Source organism: Perna viridis, chromosome 10 (assembly GCF_037379345.1).
Source record: "Perna viridis isolate PV_CMFRI_1.1 ecotype Kerala chromosome 10, ASM3737934v1, whole genome shotgun sequence".
Taxonomy (NCBI): Eukaryota; Metazoa; Mollusca; class Bivalvia; order Mytilida; family Mytilidae; genus Perna; species Perna viridis.
In genome coordinates this window covers 12,764,245-12,785,975 of record NC_142454.1, presented here as the reverse complement: position 1 = coordinate 12,785,975, position 21,731 = coordinate 12,764,245, and the positions used below count along the sequence as shown (strand labels likewise).

The following is a 21,731-nucleotide window of genomic DNA, read 5'->3' as shown; positions in this document are numbered from 1 at the left end:
ATTACATTTCATCGATTATCTTTACTCCAATAGTAACTTATGCTTGACTTGTTGATAATCTCTCAAGCTCCCATTTAATCGGAATACGGTCAAATTAATCAATCTTTTTGTCAACACAAATAAAAATTAAGAGAAACATGTATAAATATTATCGCTGACGCAATAAATATGAATACTGAATGCAAGCTGTACATTCATTATGGATAATAGGTTCCCGCTCAAAACACGTACAATGAACTATGCTGCCTCAGTTGGTCTATGTTAGAATAAAAAAGGAGGAGCCGGTCAGTATTATCAAAGTTGACAGGTTAACATCTTACTAACTGTTTGTGTTATAGTTTCTAATTTCATTGTTTCATTGTTCAGTTAGTAGCTTCATATTACGGGAATGGGGCGTATAAAGATCTGAACAAAAGCTAGTTCTAAGAAAGATAACTCTAAAACTGTAAAATTGTTGGATGAAACTGGTCAATACGTTTTATTCCAGTTATTATTTTTCGTGGACAAATGTTAATAATTCATAGTCTGCTAAAGACAAAATCAAGAAAAAAATTATATAACGAGAATGGATATTGTGAATATGCCAAAGACAACAATCCCACCGGGATGAAAAATGTCAGCTCAAGGCCACCCATGAGTGTTGATGAATACCGAGGAAACCCTCACACCACTGGACAGGCTGCAGCTGCCACGAATAACATTATGTGTTTCTTAAGAGAGACGACATATTAGACTCATTTACTTTCATAATTATTTACAGTATACCTGAATTACTTACATGTTTCCCACACTGTATAATTAATTAGGTATAATAGTCCTTCTTTATTTATGTTATGTCATGTTGTTTACGATTGATAAAGTTCTTCATGGTGATGCAATTAAGTTTCTTCTTCTGTAGTATTATATATTCCTGTGTCATAAGTTATCCTGTTTTCATCTTTCTTGTAGGTAATATTTGACTATCTATCACATTTGTATCCATTTTAGTATATAAGAAAAAATAAAATAAGGAAGAACATGGAAGAAAACGCTCGAATAGGAAGAGTAAGAAAAGAATGTACGCAAAAGATGCCTAAATTACAAACAAACAAACAAACAAGCAAACAACAACAACAAACAAACAAACAAAAAAAACAAACAAACAAACAAAAAAACAAAAATACAAAAAAACGAACAAACAAAACAAAACAAAACCAAAGTACATCAGAAAATGAGTAAAGGAATAACTCTAAGAAACAGAGAAGATCCCCTAGAATAAACTAAACATAAATCTCTTCTTCTTTACACATATATAAAAGGGCCCAAAATAATATTAATAAAATTTTAAAAAATGGATGAAGATAAAAAGAAATCGATTCTATGATGGTACATGTAGTAATACTTGTAGAACAATAATAAACAACGACTTTCGTTTGTTAGTTTAGGCATCACACACCGTGACGGTCACCAGCGTGTAAAGGGAACATCCCCATCGTAAGCCTGAAATTCAATTTTGAAAATCAGTGACCCACTCGAGCGTATGCACGAGAGATGAGCGCTTCACATATTAAAATACTTTATATGTTATTTTACCTTGGGATCAAAGGTCAAAGTCGAAGGTGATCACTCTAAAACATTACACTCTGCTTTGATGTAATTTACTCACACACCAAATATCTGATATCTAAGTAAAAAGATAAAAACGTTATGGCCCAGATAAAATTTTGTATGGTATTTTGACAAAATTTGTATGTAATTTGTCCTTGATGTTAGAGGTCAAGGTCAGAGGTCACCAACTCTGGTACATGACACTCCGCCCGGAGAGGAAATACCAACATACCAAATATTGGAGACCCGTGCAGGTCCGGGTGTCAGAAGAATAGGCCTACAGCAGCGCTAAGCTTGTCGTAAAAGGCGACTAAATAGTGCTCAGAACCTTAGCGGAGGGCTAGAGCGCTCTGCCCACAGAGCAACTTGGTTGTTTACCTCAGGTTGTGAAATGGGGTACCCCTGGTGTGTTACAAGCTGGGGTTGTCAGGCTATAATACGGAAAACCTGATCGCAAACCATAGTGGTGCACAGTGTTGGGAAAGATGCCACGTTTCTCGCACGTTAAAAAACCCTACTGTGGTATTCTTCCGGAGTAGGAATCATATGGCTCCGTCACAAGAAGCTAAATTGCCCGACCCTACCCACCTTTCCCTATTTCCAGTGGCAATCAAAATTTGTCGACCCCTTTATCCTTGTGTCCCATCCCATTTTTCATTTCATCATTTCATGTTCATTTTATCATCCACTTCATTTTCATTGCCTGAATATAACTGAAATATTGCTGCTCGGGCGTTAAACCCCAACAAACAAAAACCAAATATTAGAAGTCTAGGTCAAAAGACGAAACAGTTATTGTTCGTACAAATTTTGTATGAAAAGCGTTGAGAAGAAAAAGTCTTCATTGGGCCTCATTTCGGGTCCAGATGAACTAGATAAGAGAGGTACATACTCTTATTTTTGATATGTTTCAGTGGAGGGGTCCTGCTCCACAACCATGCGAATATTTGGATCATATCTTTCATGTCTTGGCAAAATGAGTCTGAACATAGCCTAATAATTCAAAATGTCCAAAATTAGGAAATTTGGTTGCTATAGTAAACATATTTAAACCAATCAGATTGTATTGTACTTGTCTTGTAATTTAAAAAAAAAGACATGTTTTATTAATACAATTATGAAGTTATGACAAATTTGCACCATTAGATATCAGAAATTACATTCAAATAGGGACATTTTTGTGATTTTTTTTGCCTAAAATTTGTGGTTGCTATGGAGTGGCCGTTGCTATGATAACGATGAAAATATTTTTTAAAATTTTTTTTTAATTGTTTTTTTCCAACAGATTGAAAGTCAGTTTGGTTCAAATATCTGACATAAATAAATAACCCACTGGATGATTCTTAGGTAGACTGCTACTTTAGTCTGAGAATATTCGTAACTTACGTGGCCACTACAAATTTTAATTCAATTTTTTATTATTCCAATCACGGTTCCATTCAACATTAATATCCATCAGATGAAATCGATCAAATCTACAATCGAATCTTTGAAATACAAATATGAATTTTCTCAGACTTAAGTAATTTCAAATTTTGTGGCGCTGTGATCAGAGAAAATCTTGACATTCTACTGGGGTATCAGACCACATGACGTCACTGACTAGAGCCCACAAAACACCATCATTCCTGATGTTGTTATATGGAACGCCTTAACTGTCTGATGAGATACACATTTGTTTACGTGTTGTCCATTTTATAATACTTGCTGTGGTTTTATAATTACATGTAGTCATTTTGTATTTACGTTATGTAGGAACATCTTTACATTATGTAGTTTTGTCTTTACGTTCTGCCATTTCGTCTTTACGTTCTGCAATTTTGTCTTTACGTTATGTTTTTTATGATTACGTTATGTCAACATATATTTACGTTGTGTGGATTTATCTTTACGTGCAGTGGTTTTCTTATAACTTGAGGTCGTTTCATCTTTACGTTATGTCGATCTCTAAATACTTTATGTGCATTTTCTTTTTTTTTTACGTGCAGTGATTTCTTCTGAACGTGATGTGGACAAAAAATCCATGATGACGTGTGATCCCGGAACTTTTCAATCCGGTGTAAACTTCAAATCAGTCCGTAAAAGGCAAAATAGACGTCACAACGCCGATTAGAAAAATGCTGAACGAAATATACTTGGGTAGTCTATCCAGTCACCCTAGAGTGTTTATTCTATACTAAAAAATAGCTTATTTGTTATTTACGTTCAATATCATCACAACTGATACACCTGGGACTCTGTTGATGACTTGTGGCGATTTTCGTAGTCAGAATATATTTTTTTAATTCTAAAAACATGGGAATTTCGACTCCCGCGAAGCGAAACTTTGCATAAATTTGACTCTACAAGTTATTGCGTGACTAAATTTATTTTCTACATTAATAAACCACCAAAACTAATTTTCAAAAAAAAAATTTTAATATTACCCCTACCCCTAGAAAACTGGTCTCAGTGTCAAACATAATTTTCATTCACAGCATACCGACACTGTGGAACAGTGTGAAATTAGTCGTACATGTAAGTTATGATGTTAATTTACTTTAAACTACTATGACATCATAACTTGTGACTATTTTTTGGAAGAAGGACTGCAAGCTTTGAACATGCAAGGACAAACTTCATTTTTAAAAAACTCGACGTTAAATAATGATAACACGAGGGCATTAATGGGGAACAATCTTACTAAGTGTTACCATAAACACACAGGCCTGACTTGATCATTTGATTTTCTTGGAGCTATGGGTTTTAAAAAGTTTGCTTCCAAATTTTTGCGAAATCTACGAAAGCCCACTGAGCTCATTTTGTAGACCAAAAAATTTTTTCGCGTAAGTACTTCCGAGCAATAACGCGAAACTTTCGCAAAATAACACGACACTTACGCGTAATAACGAAACGTTTTGTCTGTATATATAAAGGAAGAACAAAACTTTGATTTGTCTGCCTGTATTTCTACACTTGGACTCTCTGATTTTTTCCCTATAATTCTCAATAATCCCTTTTTTGTGTTGAAGGTCGAAATTTGGAGATTTAAAACTGTTTTGTTCTTTATATAAAGTAGCTTATGGCAAGCCAAAGTTGACGAAAATCAATATTTTGTAATATTAGAAAATGAATTTTTAATATTACAATTTTTTTTTTAAATTAGAAAAGATTTTTTAATATTAGAAAAGATTTTTTAATATTAGAAATTCACTTTGTAATATTACAAATTCCTAATTTAGTAATATTATAAAATATCACACATTTTGTAATATTACAAATTGAATTTGTAATATTAGAAAATGAATTTGTAATATTAAAAAAAAAACTCTGTGCAATATTGCAAGTCAGTCACATTTTTTAATATTACAAAATGATTTTGTAATATTAAAAAAGTCGTCACTGAATATTACAAATTCATTTTCTAATATTAGAGTGACAATCATCTTTGGTGTAAAAGGTCATGATCCCTAAAATATTAAGACAACAGAAAAGTACTTCATTCCTTTTATTAATGCCGATAAGGGCTATCTGCCAAATATTTTTTAAAGCAGGGGTATACAAATTACCAAGCTGCACCCATGATTATATTGCGATCACCATGAAGCTTTGATATAAAATTGGCGCTGAATAGGTTCTTACTTGTCATCGATTCAAAATATTTTAGTTAGTTCAGTTTAAACAGTATTTTATTCAGTATAAAGCTGAAGTGGATTGGGCAGCAGGCTAAGCCTATAAAAGCCCTCTCCACGATACAAGGTACAAAATTACAATTATCAATACAACACAATATTTGATATATGAATTATCAATCAATAGACATATGGCAGCAGGCCATAGCCATGTTGGAAAATGGATTTTAGAGTAACATATGTAAACACAAGTAGTGCAATAGAATATAAATGATTTGAATTATTACTGATTATTTGTCACTATATGAAATGACCAATTGTCACTGCCTTTTATTACATAGAAACTGTAAATTTTTAATTTCTGATTAAAGTACCTAGGATAAGTACATAGGCCAACAACAGTTATCTTCATCAGTTTGTTAATAGTGTAAATATTGTGAGAGAGAGAGAACAAAACAAAAGACAGAAGAAAGGAATTTTTAAATGAAATGAAAAAGACCAAATACAGGAAAGGGATAAAATACAGATATTACTGACACTATTATCTTGTAAAATGTTATAAGTTTATGTTTTTTTTCGCCTGTTGCAAAGTTGTCTCAAGGCCAAATTCAGCATCTTGCTAAGAGATCTTGTTCTCCTTAAACCAGTTATAATGCGAGCAGCTTCAGTTTGAAAACTCTCTAATAAATTTGACTCCTGTTGAGTACAATTGTCCCAGACAGAATCTGCGTATTTGACAACTGGTCGTATAAATGCTAAATAAATAGTAATAAGGGATTTTTTATCAAGTGAGTGTTTCAGCTGTGGCAATAAACTAAGTCTAGAGCAGTACTTTTTATAAATAGTATTAATATGCAACTACCAATTTGCGTGGTTTTGGAAATTTAAGCCAAGATGACAATAATGGTCAACTTGCTCAATTTCTTCTCCACCTTGACCAAAGTAAATAACAGGGAAGTTTATATTTCTTCGTGAAAAAGTCAAGCTATCAGTTTTAGACGGGATAAAATTCACAGCCCAGTTATTTGTCCATGTATTAATATGCCCAAGATCATTTGTCAAAGATTCAGTAACATAATTAACATAATTATCAATTATTGCAAATAGTGAGGTATCATCAGCGAAAAGTCGAATGTGATTGCTTACATAATCAACAATACTGTTTTATGTATATCAAGAATAAGAAGGGACCAAGTACTGAACCTTGTGGTACACCTGCTGAGATACCTTGTGTATTAGAGGCAAAACCATCAAGAACAACCTTTTAACATCTATCATGCAAATAGTCTGCAATCCACTGGACAAGATTATGATGAATACCGTAAGACTTAAGTTTATGTATTAAGCCTCTGTGTCAAACCTTATCAAAGGCTTTAGATATATCGCAGAAAATAAATCTGACATCTTTGCCCTGGTCAAGGTTGGAAATAATAATATAATAAATCTCAAAGAGCTGATTCACAGTACTATCACCAGGTTGAAACCCTGATTGATATTTAGTAAGCAAGTTATTAAACTTCATGTAGTTGAAAAGGTGCTTAAATAGTATCTTCTCCATAATCTTCGAAACAATACTAGTATGAGAAATGGGTCGGTAGTTTAAAGTATCATGGGGACTACCTTTACCCTTATAAATAGGCGTAACATGAGAAATTTTCCAAGCGTGAGGTACCCGTTTCAAACGAAGAGAGCAGTTAAAAAGTTTTGTGAGGGGTTTAAATAACCCCAATTTCAATACTCGAGGTGAAATACCATCAGGACCCGCTGGTTTGTTTTGGTCCAAAATTTTTAATTGGTCAAGAACTTCATTTTCATTAATGACAAATTCCTCCATCATAACTGGAGGATCTGGTATATCATCACGTAACTCAGGTTCATTATCAATCTTTGATATATTACAAAAATGAGTAACCAGTACATCAGCCTTGTCAGTTGGATGAAGCAGTATTTTACCATTAGACTTTAAATGAGGGGTTGGTTGATGACTCTTTGACAATTTAGAGACTGATTTTAAAATTCGCCACCATTTTCCAGGTAGAAGTGACTTATCAGTAAGTTCACTAGTTAATTTTAATCTATATTTTTCCTTTTGATTCTCTAACCATGTCTGTTACTTCATTTCTCAATTCCCTATATTTTTGCCAATGAATAGGGTTTTCAGAGAATTTAGCTTTGCAGTAAATTCTGTTCCTGTGTCTAATCTTCCTACGTATAGCATTGTTCATGAAAGGTTTATCGGAAGGTCTAACTGTGACCTCTTTGGTGGGAATAAATCTGTTCACATTGTGGGTATAAACATTGACAAAATTAGAATACATATCAAAATGCTTTCATTTTCAAGGAGAAGTTTATTCATGACCATCATGGCAGCGAGGGAACTCACAGCTGCGTACATTTCAACTAAACGATAGACATTTGAGAAAAAAAAATAAAATTTTGGTCTCCATATAATGCGCGTTTTCATAATATATATATAATTTTTCGCGTTATTATGCGTAAGTTACGCATTATTTCCCGAAAGTTTCGCGTTATTTCGCGAAAGTTTTGCGTTATAACGCCAAAAAATTTTTTTTAGTCTACGAAAATGAGCTCAATGGGCATTCGTAGAAATCAATAATTTGTATTCAGTGAATAAATGCGAAAATAAAAATGTTTGTTTAATTCTTAGCTTTAACTACCTTGGTTTAAACAATATTTTATTTTCAAAAGTGCACAAATAATACAATTATACAATATAAATACTGAGATTCGGAAACAAGAAGAACTTATATAAATCGTCTCCCTTACTACCTTAAACAGTAGATGCAAATGTATTATTGAAGAAAAAATATATTTCTTTTCGTCTTCACTTGTCATGGAAAAAAGCGTTTTGCTAAATGCGAGTAAAACAAAATGTCTCGGAAAAAAAATGCACATCACCCAACAGCCCGCTTACTATCATTTTAGTGATAACTTAAAATATTTTTGTAACAACACCAATTCGATCGATCTAAAAATACACCGTATTTTTCCATTTCATTCGATTCTCTCTAGAGACTTCGTCAAATGCTGTTGGTAAATCTAAAAATAACTTTTACGTTTGGTTTGGGAGAAAATTCTAGTACTTGCCACAGCATTCTAGAACAAAATTATTGAATATATAAATACACCAATTAGTTGATCGTAGTCAAATTTACAAATTACAAGAGAGCAAAAACACAGGATTAGAGGAACCATTGCAGCCATGTTATCCGCTTAATAAGGTAAGTCCGGCTGTGTTTTAATTTATTTATATGTATTATTATTATTATATTATAAATTATTTATATTTATATTTATATTTTCAATTTGAGAAAAAAAAACCCCCAAAAAACCGTAATTTTCCATCGTCATACAGACAGCAAATATCTGAAACAAATTCAACCTAATTTATTCTCTTAATTTTTGAAGGAAAGCGAAACGGAATACACAAAATTTATGATCTTAATTACTCATTTTATGATTGATCTCGATCTGTGATTTTAAGTTCATGAATATATTTACCTTTTCGTTATCGTTCACAGGTATCAAAAGTCACAGAATACCATAAGATAAAAGACATGCCAGGAAAAGCAATTGGTATAGACCTTGGGACAACATACTCCTGTGTAGGAGTGTTCCAACATGGCAAAGTGGACATTATTGCCAACGACCAGGGAAACAGGACAACGCCTAGTTATGTTGGATTTACAGATACAGAGAGATTTGTCGGTGATGCCGCTAAAAATCAAGTGGCTATGAACCCTCAAAATACCATATTTGATGCCAAGAGACTGATTGGGCGAAACTACAGCGACTCCACAGTACAATCAGACAAGAAACATTGGCCGTTCAAAGTTATCAATGATGGAGGTAAACCGAAATTACAAGCTGAATACAAAGGTGAAATAAAAACATTTACACCAGAAGAAATCAGTTCTATGGTTCTTGTCAAGATGAAGGAAACAGCTGAAGCCTACTTACGACAGAAAGTAACCGATGCCGTTATTACTGTACCAGCATACTTCAATGATGCTCAGAGACTGGCAACAAAAGACGCTGGTAAAATAGCAGGACTTAAGGTTCTGAGAATAATCAACGAGCCAACAGCCGCCGCTCTGGCATATGGACTTGATAAAAACTTGAGTGGTGAAAGAAACGTTCTGATTTTCGATTTAGGTGGCGGAACTTTCGACGTCTCGATTCTTTCTATAGATGAGGGTTCATTGTTTGAGGTACGATCTACTGCAGGTGATACACATTTAGGAGGAGAGGACTTTGATAACAGAATGGTCAACCATTTCATCCAAGAGTTCAAACGAAAACATGGCAAAGACATTTCAAATAACAACCGTGCAATTCGTAGACTAAGGACGGCTTGTGAACGGGCAAAAAGAACATTGTCAAGTAGCACAGAAGCTAGCGTTGAAATTGACGCTTTGTTTGATGGTATTGACTTTTACACAAAAATTACAAGAGCAAGATTTGAGGAACTGTGCTCAGATATGTTCAGAGCCACACTTGAACCAGTTGAAAAAGCTCTAAGAGACGCTAAGTTAGACAAAGGCAAAATTCACGAGATTGTACTTGTAGGAGGATCAACAAGAATTCCGAAAATTCAGAAAATGCTGTCGGAATTTATGAACGGTAAAGAACTGAATAAGTCCGTGAATCCAGATGAAGCCGTGGCCTATGGTGCTGCAGTACAGGCAGCTATCTTGTCAGGCGATCGAAGTGAAGCTATCAAAGACGTCCTTTTAGTAGATGTTGCACCCCTGTCACTTGGTATTGAAACAGCTGGAGGGGTAATGACCAAATTAATAGAAAGAAACACAAAAATACCAACGAAAGCATCTCAGACTTTTACGACATATTCTGACAATCAGCCTGCTGTAAGCATTCAAGTTTTTGAAGGAGAAAGAGCCATGACTAAGGACAATAATCATCTAGGAAAATTCGATTTGACGGGTATTCCTCCCGCACCCCGTGGTGTACCTCAGATTGAAGTGGAATTTGATATTGATGCCAATGGTCTCCTTAATGTTTCAGCACATGACAAGAGTACGGGTAATTCAAAGAAAATCGCTATAACCAACGACAGAGGAAGACTCAGTAAAGAGGACATTGATAGAATGGTGTCTGAGGCCGAGAAATATAAGGAAGAAGATGAGAAACAGCGAGAGCGTGTAGCGGCAAGAAATCAACTTGAGAACTATATCTTCAGTGTTAAACAAGCTGTCGGCGACTCTGGTGACAAACTGTCAACACAGGAAAAGGACGACGTATGTAAAGCATGTGATGAGTCTCTGAAATGGTTAGACAACAATTCTCTAGCTGAGAAAGATGAGTTTGAACAAAAAATGAAAGATCTCCAGAAAATATGTAGTCCTGTGATGACAAAACTTCACGGAGGACCGTCACGGGGAACCCATGGTCAGAACACAGCTGGAGGACCAACTGTGGAGGAAGTTGATTAAAAGACTAGCATTACGAGTATTTAACAATTAAACTTAATCTGAAACTTTCAGTATTGTTTTACCGTTTGTATTATATATGATTGTTATGTTTGTATTTATGATGTAATGACAGTAGCCTGTAATAAACAAATCTTAAAGAAAATGTATAGTGTATTTATTTTTGAAGCTTCCGACAGAAATGAATGTTGGATACGCATACTGAAAATCCTTTTGTTGGAGATGAAAGATAAAAAATGGTAGAAAATGCCTAGGTTTACATTTGCTTCCCACAGATAAATGAGAAATCGTGTGCCCTTGACCCATTGGAGATTTGCTTCCCACGGATGAATGAGAAATCGGTGCACTTGACCCATTGGAGATTTGCTTCCCACGGGTGAATGAGAAATCGGTGTACTTGACTCATTGGAGATTTGAGGCTAGCACCGAGTATCATAGTTGAAATTTCATTCATTTCTCAGTAATTTACTAACCTCATACATCATCCCCCCCCCCCACCAAAAAAAAAAACAACTCTGTATTTGCGTTATCGAGACGGCGATACACTCTTGACTCAGATAAACAAAAGTATGCTCGTGATTTTGTTTTAATCGCTGTGCAAAAGGGTCGATATAATAATTGCTAGAATTGTGCTATTTCACCTGCAGTCAACTTTATTAACTAAAAATAAAATAAAATAAAACAAAACAACTAAAAATAAGATAAAATAAAACAAAACAAAACAAAATATAAATACCAAAAAAAAACCCCAAAAAAATACAGCATTGACAATTTGTCTGTGATCTTTCAATGAACTGTGAAAAATTTCCACACTCAGATTCTATCTTCGACTGGCACTTGGAACATCAGTACCAGTTCAATGTACTGGAAATGACATTTTTCCTTTAACACATAAGTAAGTTTAAAAAATCACATAAAATTACCATGAGCTAAAAAGTCAATATGGCATGATTTTTTACGGGCTCAGGGGACGGACTTTGGGCACGGGACTAAACTAGTAGGATAGGTAACAATTCCCTGCTTCTGTAAAATGTTGCCCCTCATGCGAAAGTAATCTCTAAACGAAACCCCCCAAAAAACCGAAACAATTCAAAAGAGCTGAGACAAATATAAAAAAGGAATAAGAAACTTAGCAAAAGAACTAGTCAAAGTCCAGACCCATAGCTTGATTTGAGTTATCTTTCTTTCCTCATATGGTTTAAAACTACACTGTTTGAGAGAGATAGCAGTAAGAAGCCAGTGAAGTGTAAAGAAAGCATACAATTTGTCGTGAAACCAGGCGCGTAGTCTGGGTAACAACGAAACAAAAATAATTATTCGACACGATTTGGCATCTTGCTGAGAATGAATTTCAAGTATTGTTTTACTTGTTAATAATCTGAACTCGGGAATAAAATTGGGAGAACCATGGTTGCAATGAAACCACAGAACACATACCATACATGGATTGACGTTAACATCAGTCTTGTCCTATCAGGCAAGTTGATGAAAATTCTACTGGCCCAAACTGAAATTTAGGTTGTCCTATAGTAAATGCATACTTGTCCCCGGGATAAGTGTAATTTATATTGTACTTGGCCGAATAGTATTTTCACTTGTCCCTGGTCATAAGACAACATTTAGCGACATACCCTGCCATAAACACCGAGTCAAACAAACAAAACCACTAGAAAACATACAGAAGGAAACTAGAAGAGTCTAAGAAACTCTTAAAACTCCAATATCTTATAATGCACGGAATTGTAAATTTCGATATGCTTTACAGGACCTCTCATCAACAGCATTAACACCGACTATATAAGAGGATCTCAATCCTAAAATAAAGGATGCAGCAAGAGTTACTAATTGTTTCAGAATGAACTTTGGTGTTATGCACAGGTACATTCCACGTTGTCTTAAATTGGTATTGATATAATGCACGCCTATGTTACTCTGAATTATTGAACCTGGCAGTCAAATTTGTTTCGTTTGGGACTATACACTCCCTGATTTAATTCGTTGTCATTGTCTTGTTTTTGGTATATATTGTCATCGTACTGTTTTCTGTAGATTTTATATTTTGTTTCTGCAACTCGGTGGGTGTTTCTAGAAAAGCAGAGGACGCTTACCCTACCGGTGCACCTGGTCCATGCTCATAGTTTTTAGTGGTGTCCGAGTTGCTCATTTGCTTTTGTTACTTAGTATGTATGATTTTAGTTACTCTATGTTCTTTGTTGTGTATGTCTGTTTTCCACGTCTGGTCTTTGTTTTTGGCAATGATAAACTGTGTTCTGATTTAGTTCTCCTTAAACTTGCTCTTTTTTTCTAATTGAAATTAAGTGAATCATTCAATACTTGAATGATTTGTTATGTAAATATTGAAGTAATTATTTCATAGATCCTGGATACTGTAAAATCCAAAACTAAGGTTCTTGGGGATTGTATCATTTATGTCCATGATTAACTGACTTTATTTTCTTATATAAATTAATTGGTTGACTGTTTTCTTTATACATCCTATGGCAGATACTTCATGGATAGAGGACTAGAGCATTTGATCAATCAAACAGACCCTATTTTGTACATGTCCAACTTGCTATGCCAGATTTTATAATGTGCTAGCTCACAAGCAAAAGCCCAAGAAAGCTTGTCACGTCTACAACTTACTATTTTGACTCAGAACCAATGTTATTGCTTTATCTCATAAATGCAACTTGCTTGGCCAAGAAGCAATTACAACTTATCTTAAAGTTTTTGGCATGACTTGGCAAGAAATTGAATCTAAAACTTTCCAAGAGACCACCATGGTGGTACGTTTTCTTAGATTAACTATAAACACTGTGTTTTAATATTAATTATTTTATTTTGTTAGTTTTATTGATATATTTCACATTTATATTATACCTTTCTCATTGAAGTGTAAAATAACAACACTAACAAGTAACATATGAAATAACAAAGAAAACAAGAACTAAACATAAAACTGGTCATTCTTAATGTTCAGATTTTATTCTACTGGTCATTCTTAATGTTCAGATTTTTATTCTAATTTTTGTAAAGAAGTTTGTCAATTAATTTCCCATAAAATATGTTAAGTTTTTCTAAAGGAAAGTAATAGAGGAAATATGATTTTAATACATTCAAAACAGAAAGAAAAAATTGTATTTTTACTGTAATGCAATTAACTGGGAATGGATTTATTACTACGAAATAACTATTCAAAAAATAAATTTTTGATGTGAAATAATAAAAAAAAAAAATCAATACTTGTTTTCTACATATAAACCAAAATAATAATAATAACATTTAATGCCATATGAATATATTAAGGTCTTGCTTATTTTGTCCAGAATAACTCATCTACCCTTTCCTTTCATACCATCCACTTAAGTTATCCCTCTCAGACCACTATACCCAAAATAAGACATTCATTTCATCCTCCCACAACATAAACTCACTTTGAGTTATCTCTCTTTGACCACTCACACATTTAATCGATCAAGCACCATTTTTTTTCATATCAAGATTACAAATTATCAAAATATAACAAAATTTGTTAACAAAATATTTACAAAACTGAACACAATTAGTAGAATATGGTTTTCATCACAGAACATTTATGCCACATTTAAAGTTCTTGAGATCAGAAAAGAACTGCTTAATTATGAGATAGTTAAATCATGAATAGTTGCCATTAAGGTATTATGGAATGTTCAAATGATTAAGGATTCTCCACCGGCACATTAGGATTTCTTTGAAGCTTCTTTGGATATTTCTTCCAGACATACATTCTCCTACACCTGAAATTACAACAAAATAATTTACCATTGGTACATACAACAGATATATTAGAGGGAGTCATTTATATACAGTATTAAAAATTAGGATTAAATATTGGTAGAGACATATATCAGAAACAAGAAATTGGTTAAAGTTTTTCAAGTTTTAAAATAATACACACAAATTGTTATCTTAATGTAAGTCACTGATCATTGCTTTTTTTTCAATACAAATTACTTGTCTTTACCTTAGAAGTATTGGAATCTGTCTTCATAGTCTTAAACCAGTAGTCATATTGACAATTCTTCATCTTGGATGACTTCTGGAATCATATCTCGTATATTGTGAGTCCTCTAGCAGGTTAGAGTTATCTCCCTTTGACCACAGAGAAAGGTTACCAAACACTATGATAGCTTCATTCCATATTTGATTCATATTCCTCCAATTAGTTAAGCAATTAGGATTAAGCAGTAGTCTTTCATCCTTCACAAATGTAACAAATTTGGCACCATTGTAATCATAGCAAAGTACTTTTATATATACACTATACGAAAAGATCTTTAGGACGATTCGTAAGATCGTCATCTACATCTTCATGGTTTACCATATAGCTCCCTGATGTAGTTGTCGATTCATCATCATCTCGACTCTGTATGCTACCAAGTTGCATGTAAAATGGTGAGTTATTTGGGAAGTTAAATTTGAAACTGTCATTGTGCCATGAAGGACTTAGTGGTTGTGATTGACTAGGGTGGCGGGATGAAGGATTTTCTGACAAAACAGAATTCCAGCTTGTCGTAAGCAAGCTGTCGTCTAGGTATTTTTTGTCACGTGCTGGTGGCATGTTATTTCGTGCAATGTCTGTATTGTTTGTTTTGTTTTTATCTAATGTGACATATGTTCCCTGCATACTGTTGTATGACTGATTGTTCTGAATGTGAATTCGTCCATTCTTATCTGGAAAAATAGAGAAAAGAAAATTTAAATTCAGTTTCAACTTTGAATCGCACTATTCACTATTTACTTTAAATAGGAGAATGATTACATCTACTAGTGAAGGACATTCTAAATAAGTTCATATGATATCAGTTAATATATTCAATATTATATATTAAAGAGATCTTGCGTCATACCACCATTCATTTCACACACTAATCAAATATAACTTATGAGATTATTTAGTCATCAGTCTGAAATATTTTTTTACTAAATAAATGGACACTGATGCATTTTTTTCTATTGACTTCAAAAACTCAATTGATATGAAAGAAAATAAGTTTTAATTTATGATTTAAAAATGTTTTGATGCGTTCAGTCCTGTTTTATATTTACTATTTTACCAAGTTAAGGTTATCACAGTTTCATCATCAGAGTAAAGAAAAGTCAGATATGAACTTTTGTAAACAGGAGGGATGAGTATAGAGTAAGTTTCCAATTGAATTAAGTCTGTGAAGAATCCTACCTATTGGGTGATTGTAATCCTCCTCACTACCATGACCACTGTCTGTTTTACTTGAGGTTTCACTCTCCTCTGGAAGTTTCTAAATATAGAAATAAAAATCTCATGATTAAAAGAATGAATAGAAAAAAGATTATTAAATATACACAGCTGATAGTGAAACACATGAGAATAATATGTGTAACATATGTTAAAAAATGAATTGGGTGTGAAATGATGCTTCAGTTTATGGTTATCACATGATTATTATATGTTAGCAAGACAATGAATCATACTATAATCATATGATTGTTATGTAAATAATCATATGATTATCCTATGATGTACATGTGTACATGATTCTCATATGAATCAACCAACATATGATTATGACATGTCACACTTTTGGCTGTATGGTCATAAAAAATATTCCTTTCTCCAAGATTTGTTAGGATTGAAAAAATCCTTTTATGACAAAGAAGCCAATATTGTTAAGATAAAAACAAATTATGTATTAAAAAGGAGAAAACACAAGCAGCAAATTGGAGAAGGCTAAGTAACCCAATAAGATACTTGTTTTAAGAACTTAAGTATTGTTTAGAAAAAAAAATTAACAATCATTTCATTTCAAAATATTTGTTATTTATATATGTTTTGTTGATAATACATGTACCTTAATTACCTAAAATTTAATTCAAACTCTGTAAGTATACACGTAAATAATTTTGATAAATCATTTCAGATAAAACTTGTCAGTTCCAATGAATCAACATTTCAGTCAAGAACTGGACTGATTTTCTATAAAATCAATATCCAACTGTAAAATTCTGCAATATCATTTTCCAACTTTAAGTTTTGGGGTCACATGTTGTTTTAAAAAAATATAATAAAGTGTCAAAAATCAAATAAACTTTATGTAAATGTGCACTGATTGTTCCAATGCACTCTAATGAGTGAAATGTAAACACTATTGTACAAAAATCAATTAAATATTTAATGGGTCGACCCAAACAATAACTTGGTCCTCTTAAGAAATAAAAATCTGATCAAAATGGGCTTTTGATTTTATGAAAAAACAGCAAGGTGTGGAGAAGAAATCAACATCTTCAAGGTGCTTTTGCTAATGTTTACTGCCACCTGCTATTCAAACACAATAAGAAAATGACATTTCATATTCTGTGACTATATTCCTTAATGCACCACTTCCTCAATATAGAATTTTTTAATAACTATGAAATGATATCCCATCCTTACATGATTACTTATTCCAAATCAATAGAATTTAGCACCATGAAATAAATTCAGTTTTAAAAATGTGATGAGGTGAAAGAGAAAAGATTAGCAAAAATTATAAGGAATCAATTTTATATTCTGCATCAATGAATTTTGATAAAAAGGCCATGTGTCTTGGCACATACATCATTTTATAAAATAAAGACTAATGGCGCTGACAAGACTAGGTATAGAAATTTATAAATGTGTTCTTTACATGTCTTATAAATATGTTCGAATTTTTTCCTTTCAATTTGGTAAACAGAATATTAATTTAATGGTAAATTTCAAAAAACAAATTTCTACTTGTTCATGCTCCATGTCATGATGTTAAAAGCAGCTTGGGTACATTCCTTTACAGTGTAGCTGATAGTACTTGGTTCCATTCCATGGTGATTAGTTTTATATTCATATTTTCCTCCATTAGAAGCAAACCTTGGTACAGACTCAGTTGGGTATAAATTAATGTGTTAAAAAGTACTTTCTCTTTTGTAAGTCTGTGTAAGTCAGGAAAATATTACATTGTCACAATTAATACCAGATAAATTAGTTAAGCTCTTCCTTTCTTATGAACTACCAAACCAGGGGAATTACTCACTTCTTCTACAAAGTATGAAGAAATTTTCAAAACAATTCATTGAAAATGTTAGTGGATAGTTTTATTTCTATGTACTAAATCTTTGCAGACAGCATAAGACAAAGCAAGCCAATGATGTTTCAACCTTATATAAGACCATACTTAATTTCCAAAATTTTTAACCTCTAAATTTAAAGTTTTGCCAACTAAGGAAAAAAAAAAGGTCTGTAAAACTTATGACCCAAGGGTAAAAAGTTAAAATTTGGTGGGCTCTCTAACCACATTACATGATCACTGACACAAACAATTTTATTACATGATAAAAAGCCTGATAACTTAGTATTGCCATTTGTACCTTACACTAACTAACCAGTTACCTTCTAACACTTAGTAATGTCCATTTACAATCTATTTCTGTGAATAAATGTGTATCACTCTAACACCTGAGGTTGGCTAATTCTCTTTTTGGTCAGGTTTGAGAAATTTTATGGAATTTTTGCATTTTGATATTTTGATTGGAAAAAGTGATAATTGCGACATTAACTTTACATGTGTAAGACCACAACAAGATTTACCTAATGGATACAATGTTCAATGCGCTGATTGCAAAAACCTGCCGACTATTATATTTTTTTTTATTTTATCATAAATTTAAAAGTGAAGAAGTACTTGTCAAGGAAAAAAGCAAAAACTATTTTTTATGTCTTCTAAAATTAATATGTTTAATGGGACCATTATTCATCCAAAATTTTAGGACAATGGAATATTTTATAGTTTAATTATATTATGTTGGATTTTATTATTATTTTTTTTAATTCTAGAAAGCAGTATGAAACATGGGGTTTCCCTGAATCTGTCTATGCTTTGTTACTGATAAAATGACATCACCTTCACATGTGGGAATCATTCAGTTCACATAATTTAAAAATAAAATTTAAAATTTATTTTTTTTGGTGATGTTACAGCAAATGACAATTCTAGTTCTGTATTCAGTTCATTACAGTTAAAAACCTCCTTTTTCTGATTCTAAAGTTCATAAATAACTTTGATTTTAATAAAAGAGGTGGAGTTTAAGTCAATATATACAGATTAATTTTCCATGCTTTTATAAACACAAATCTGAGCATTGTTATTTTTATAATGTAAATTTCGAAGGGATACTCTGAATTTTTAATAACTGCATCTGGTGAATTCAGTGAATCAATTTGAAATTAAAAATTTATTTATTCAGATAATACTTCATTGTATGATCAAAAATCAATAGACTTTTAATGTTATCAAAATTAGTGGACATACAAAATATTGCCATTTTATATATGAAATCAGGCAGATATGACCATGAAAATATGAAAGTCAATATAAAGTTTAGTGAGTACACTCAGATGTGACCGTGTCACCCAATAAACATTACTTCTCAAGATTCTGTCAACAAAATAACTTCATTCAAGATTTTTCTTTGACAAGTGAAAGAGGGAATTTTTTTTAACTGAAATAATATTTATATCAAATAATTTATTAACTTACTTTAGTGTCAACACTTTTTTAAAAGCATCTTTTATTTATAGTAATATCGCATGGGTGACCTTTTCTTTCCTAAAAATATTTATATCTTGCTTCTGGGCCATTACATGATATTTTGTTCAGCAGTGCATTTTTATGGGATAACATTATGTCAATGATCAGCATTTTATGTTTATCTCCCTTACCTGTCTGTCAAAATTATAATTGTTGTCATCTCTGTGCTGTCCATCTTTCTTTGTCTGAAATAGAGAAAACTAAATTAATGAGCTGGAAAAATTCATGAGTTTTAATTTGACATTGAAAAATAAAGAGTCAACCAAAGGGAAACAACCCATCACTTTAATTACAAGATTAAACAATGCAAAAAAAAAAACATTTAAAAAAATCAGAAACATATAGCTCATAAATAACTTTCTTGCACCATGTAATTTTATATTTCATGACCTAAGTCGAGTTCAAAATGAGAATTTAAATATAAAAAAAAAAGCTTCATAAGGGAGGTAATAAGTTTTAGTGCCATGCAATACAAGAAAACATACATAGAAACATATGGATGAAACATAAAAATGGTATGAAAATACAAATCTTCTATGGAAAATATCGTTGTAGTTGTAACTCATTACAAACCAACACTAATGACAGAATCATTGCTGCTGTCAGCTTCATTCTATTATAATTCAATTTCTGAGAAAACAAACTAACATTGATCTATCATAATATTTGTTTTGAGAAATCAACACATTTGATAAAAGTTTTATCAAATAAGTACAATGGACATTAATGGATCCCATAGGATACCAATAGGTTTATAAGAATTGAAAGAGGTAAAGCAGGGATGAAGCTGTGGCATACAGTTAAGAATAGGTCAATGTCCAAGGATTTTTACAAAGGGGGCACTCGGGCTTTTACCCTAAAACTAAAAAAAAATGAGGAAATTTCTTACAAATAGATAGCATTCCTATCACATCCTTAGGTACAGGCCAGATAAAACTATAGTCTTGGGATTGTGAAGACACTAAAACACAAATAACAATTTACAATTTGTAGATTTGGTATAGTATTGTAATGGTATATTTGTAAGTAGTTACCATGGTAATTAGTAAACATGTATTTGATGTTCTGAATGGTTTGTACATTGTAATACATTCATCTTCCTGCACAGTAAAGAGATAGGGATTATTCCCTCAACCTATCAGGGAAGATCGTCATATTTTTTTCTGAAATTTTCCTTGAAAAGTCACAGTGCCATTGACAACACTGTCATTTACCACTGAATACAAATATTATCTTGAACAATATTCACTTTTTGTATCCTTCCTTATCACTGAATTGTTTGCTTTAATCTAAAGAGCGTCTGCAAAAGTGATAAAACCACACTCGATTTAACAGATAGCAAATCCTTTTAAAACTAGAAACAAATCTAAAATCTTTGTAACAAAAAAGAAGCTTTTTTGAAAGGAAGCAACTCGTGAGAAAAAAAAAAAAACTTTTTGAAGAAAGCTGATATTGAATTTGTCATACCTACAGAAAAAGAACAAAAACTTGGGTAAAATAGCACATTCACTCGCAGGATGAAAATTCTAGTGTTTCAGTATCTCTTTCAAATCTCATCTTTCTAAAACAATAGTGGGTTGTAAGCTAAGAACAAAGAATGTGATGTTTAAAAAAAGATAAAAATAAATAAAATGCTACAATAATATATTTAGGCTTGGCTGATGAAGCTAGAATATTCACAAGGGCATATTTCAATGTGGCTATTAAAAATCACCATGAACTGATACAAAAGACCATTGTTTTATTTGGTAATGGTCTACATATATTGTTAAAATCATGGTTTAAATTTCTTCAGTTTATGGCAAAAAATGTGGGAAAAAAAAAAGATTAAAGTTCATCATTTGGAACAAAATGCTCAAAATTTGAAAACGATAATTAATCAATTTACCTATCGGTACTTTTTAAACATATGATTTATTAGTAAATGTGCAAAAATAATGCACATAGATATATTTGAATAAATTGTTATTTTAATTTTTTTTTTCTCTAAAGCAATATGCAATTTCCCCAAAATTTGTTACAGTTCACAAAACCGGCATAACTTCAAAAAAATATACTCAAAACAGCTGCTATAATAATAAATAAAATTTGAATTATTTTATACTCAAAGCAATATCACTCTTAGCTATGAGTTATAATTATAACACAAAAAGGTCAAAACAAAAACTCCAAAAGGTTAACGAATTAGAATATTATTAAATATTAACATAAACAGGCCGTAAACCTCTCTATGGCCCTCATTAGTAAATCAGCAAGCAACACTAAGTAGAGATGTATAGAGACATCATTGCTTTCAAATGACATGCCCCAGAGCAACGAAATATGCAAATTACCTTTCGATAAAAATCATAGTAAGGATATATTTTCCGTAAATTTTTGGTGTATTTCTGCAAGGCAAGTAAAGCTGATGTAATATAACAAAGAGGAGGGGTTGGCTCAGT

General features: G+C 32.3%; 2 protein-coding genes across 13 annotated transcripts in view; one reads left to right on the top strand and one right to left on the bottom strand.

The window, feature by feature from the left end:
- Positions 1 to 8,366: 8,366 nt before the first annotated feature.
- LOC148604574 (heat shock protein 70 B2-like) lies at positions 8,367 to 10,814 on the top strand. Its single transcript, XM_088549432.1, has 2 exons — positions 8,367 to 8,440; positions 8,741 to 10,814. Exon 2 carries the CDS (start codon positions 8,777 to 8,779, stop codon positions 10,670 to 10,672), a length of 1,896 nt encoding a protein of 631 aa, XP_088405558.1. The 5' UTR covers positions 8,367 to 8,440; positions 8,741 to 8,776; the 3' UTR covers positions 10,673 to 10,814.
- A 2,677-nt stretch (positions 10,815 to 13,491) lies between these two features.
- LOC148604573 (protocadherin-9-like) overlaps positions 13,492 to 21,731 on the bottom strand; it is a 79,978-nt gene continuing 71,738 nt past the window's right edge. For 11 of the 12 annotated variants that reach the window (XM_088549153.1, XM_088549152.1, XM_088549155.1 and 8 more), the window contains 5 exons: positions 21,624 to 21,677; positions 19,422 to 19,475; positions 15,891 to 15,969; positions 14,676 to 15,385; positions 13,492 to 14,448 (listed from right to left, as the gene is read on the bottom strand). In XM_088549153.1, coding sequence (XP_088405279.1) covers positions 14,973 to 15,385; positions 15,891 to 15,969; positions 19,422 to 19,475; positions 21,624 to 21,677 — 600 coding nt within the window. In that variant the 3' untranslated portion in view covers positions 13,492 to 14,448; positions 14,676 to 14,972. The remainder of the gene's footprint in view (positions 14,449 to 14,675; positions 15,386 to 15,890; positions 15,970 to 19,421; positions 19,476 to 21,623; positions 21,678 to 21,731) is intronic. The other variant, XM_088549162.1, reaches the window with a different exon arrangement.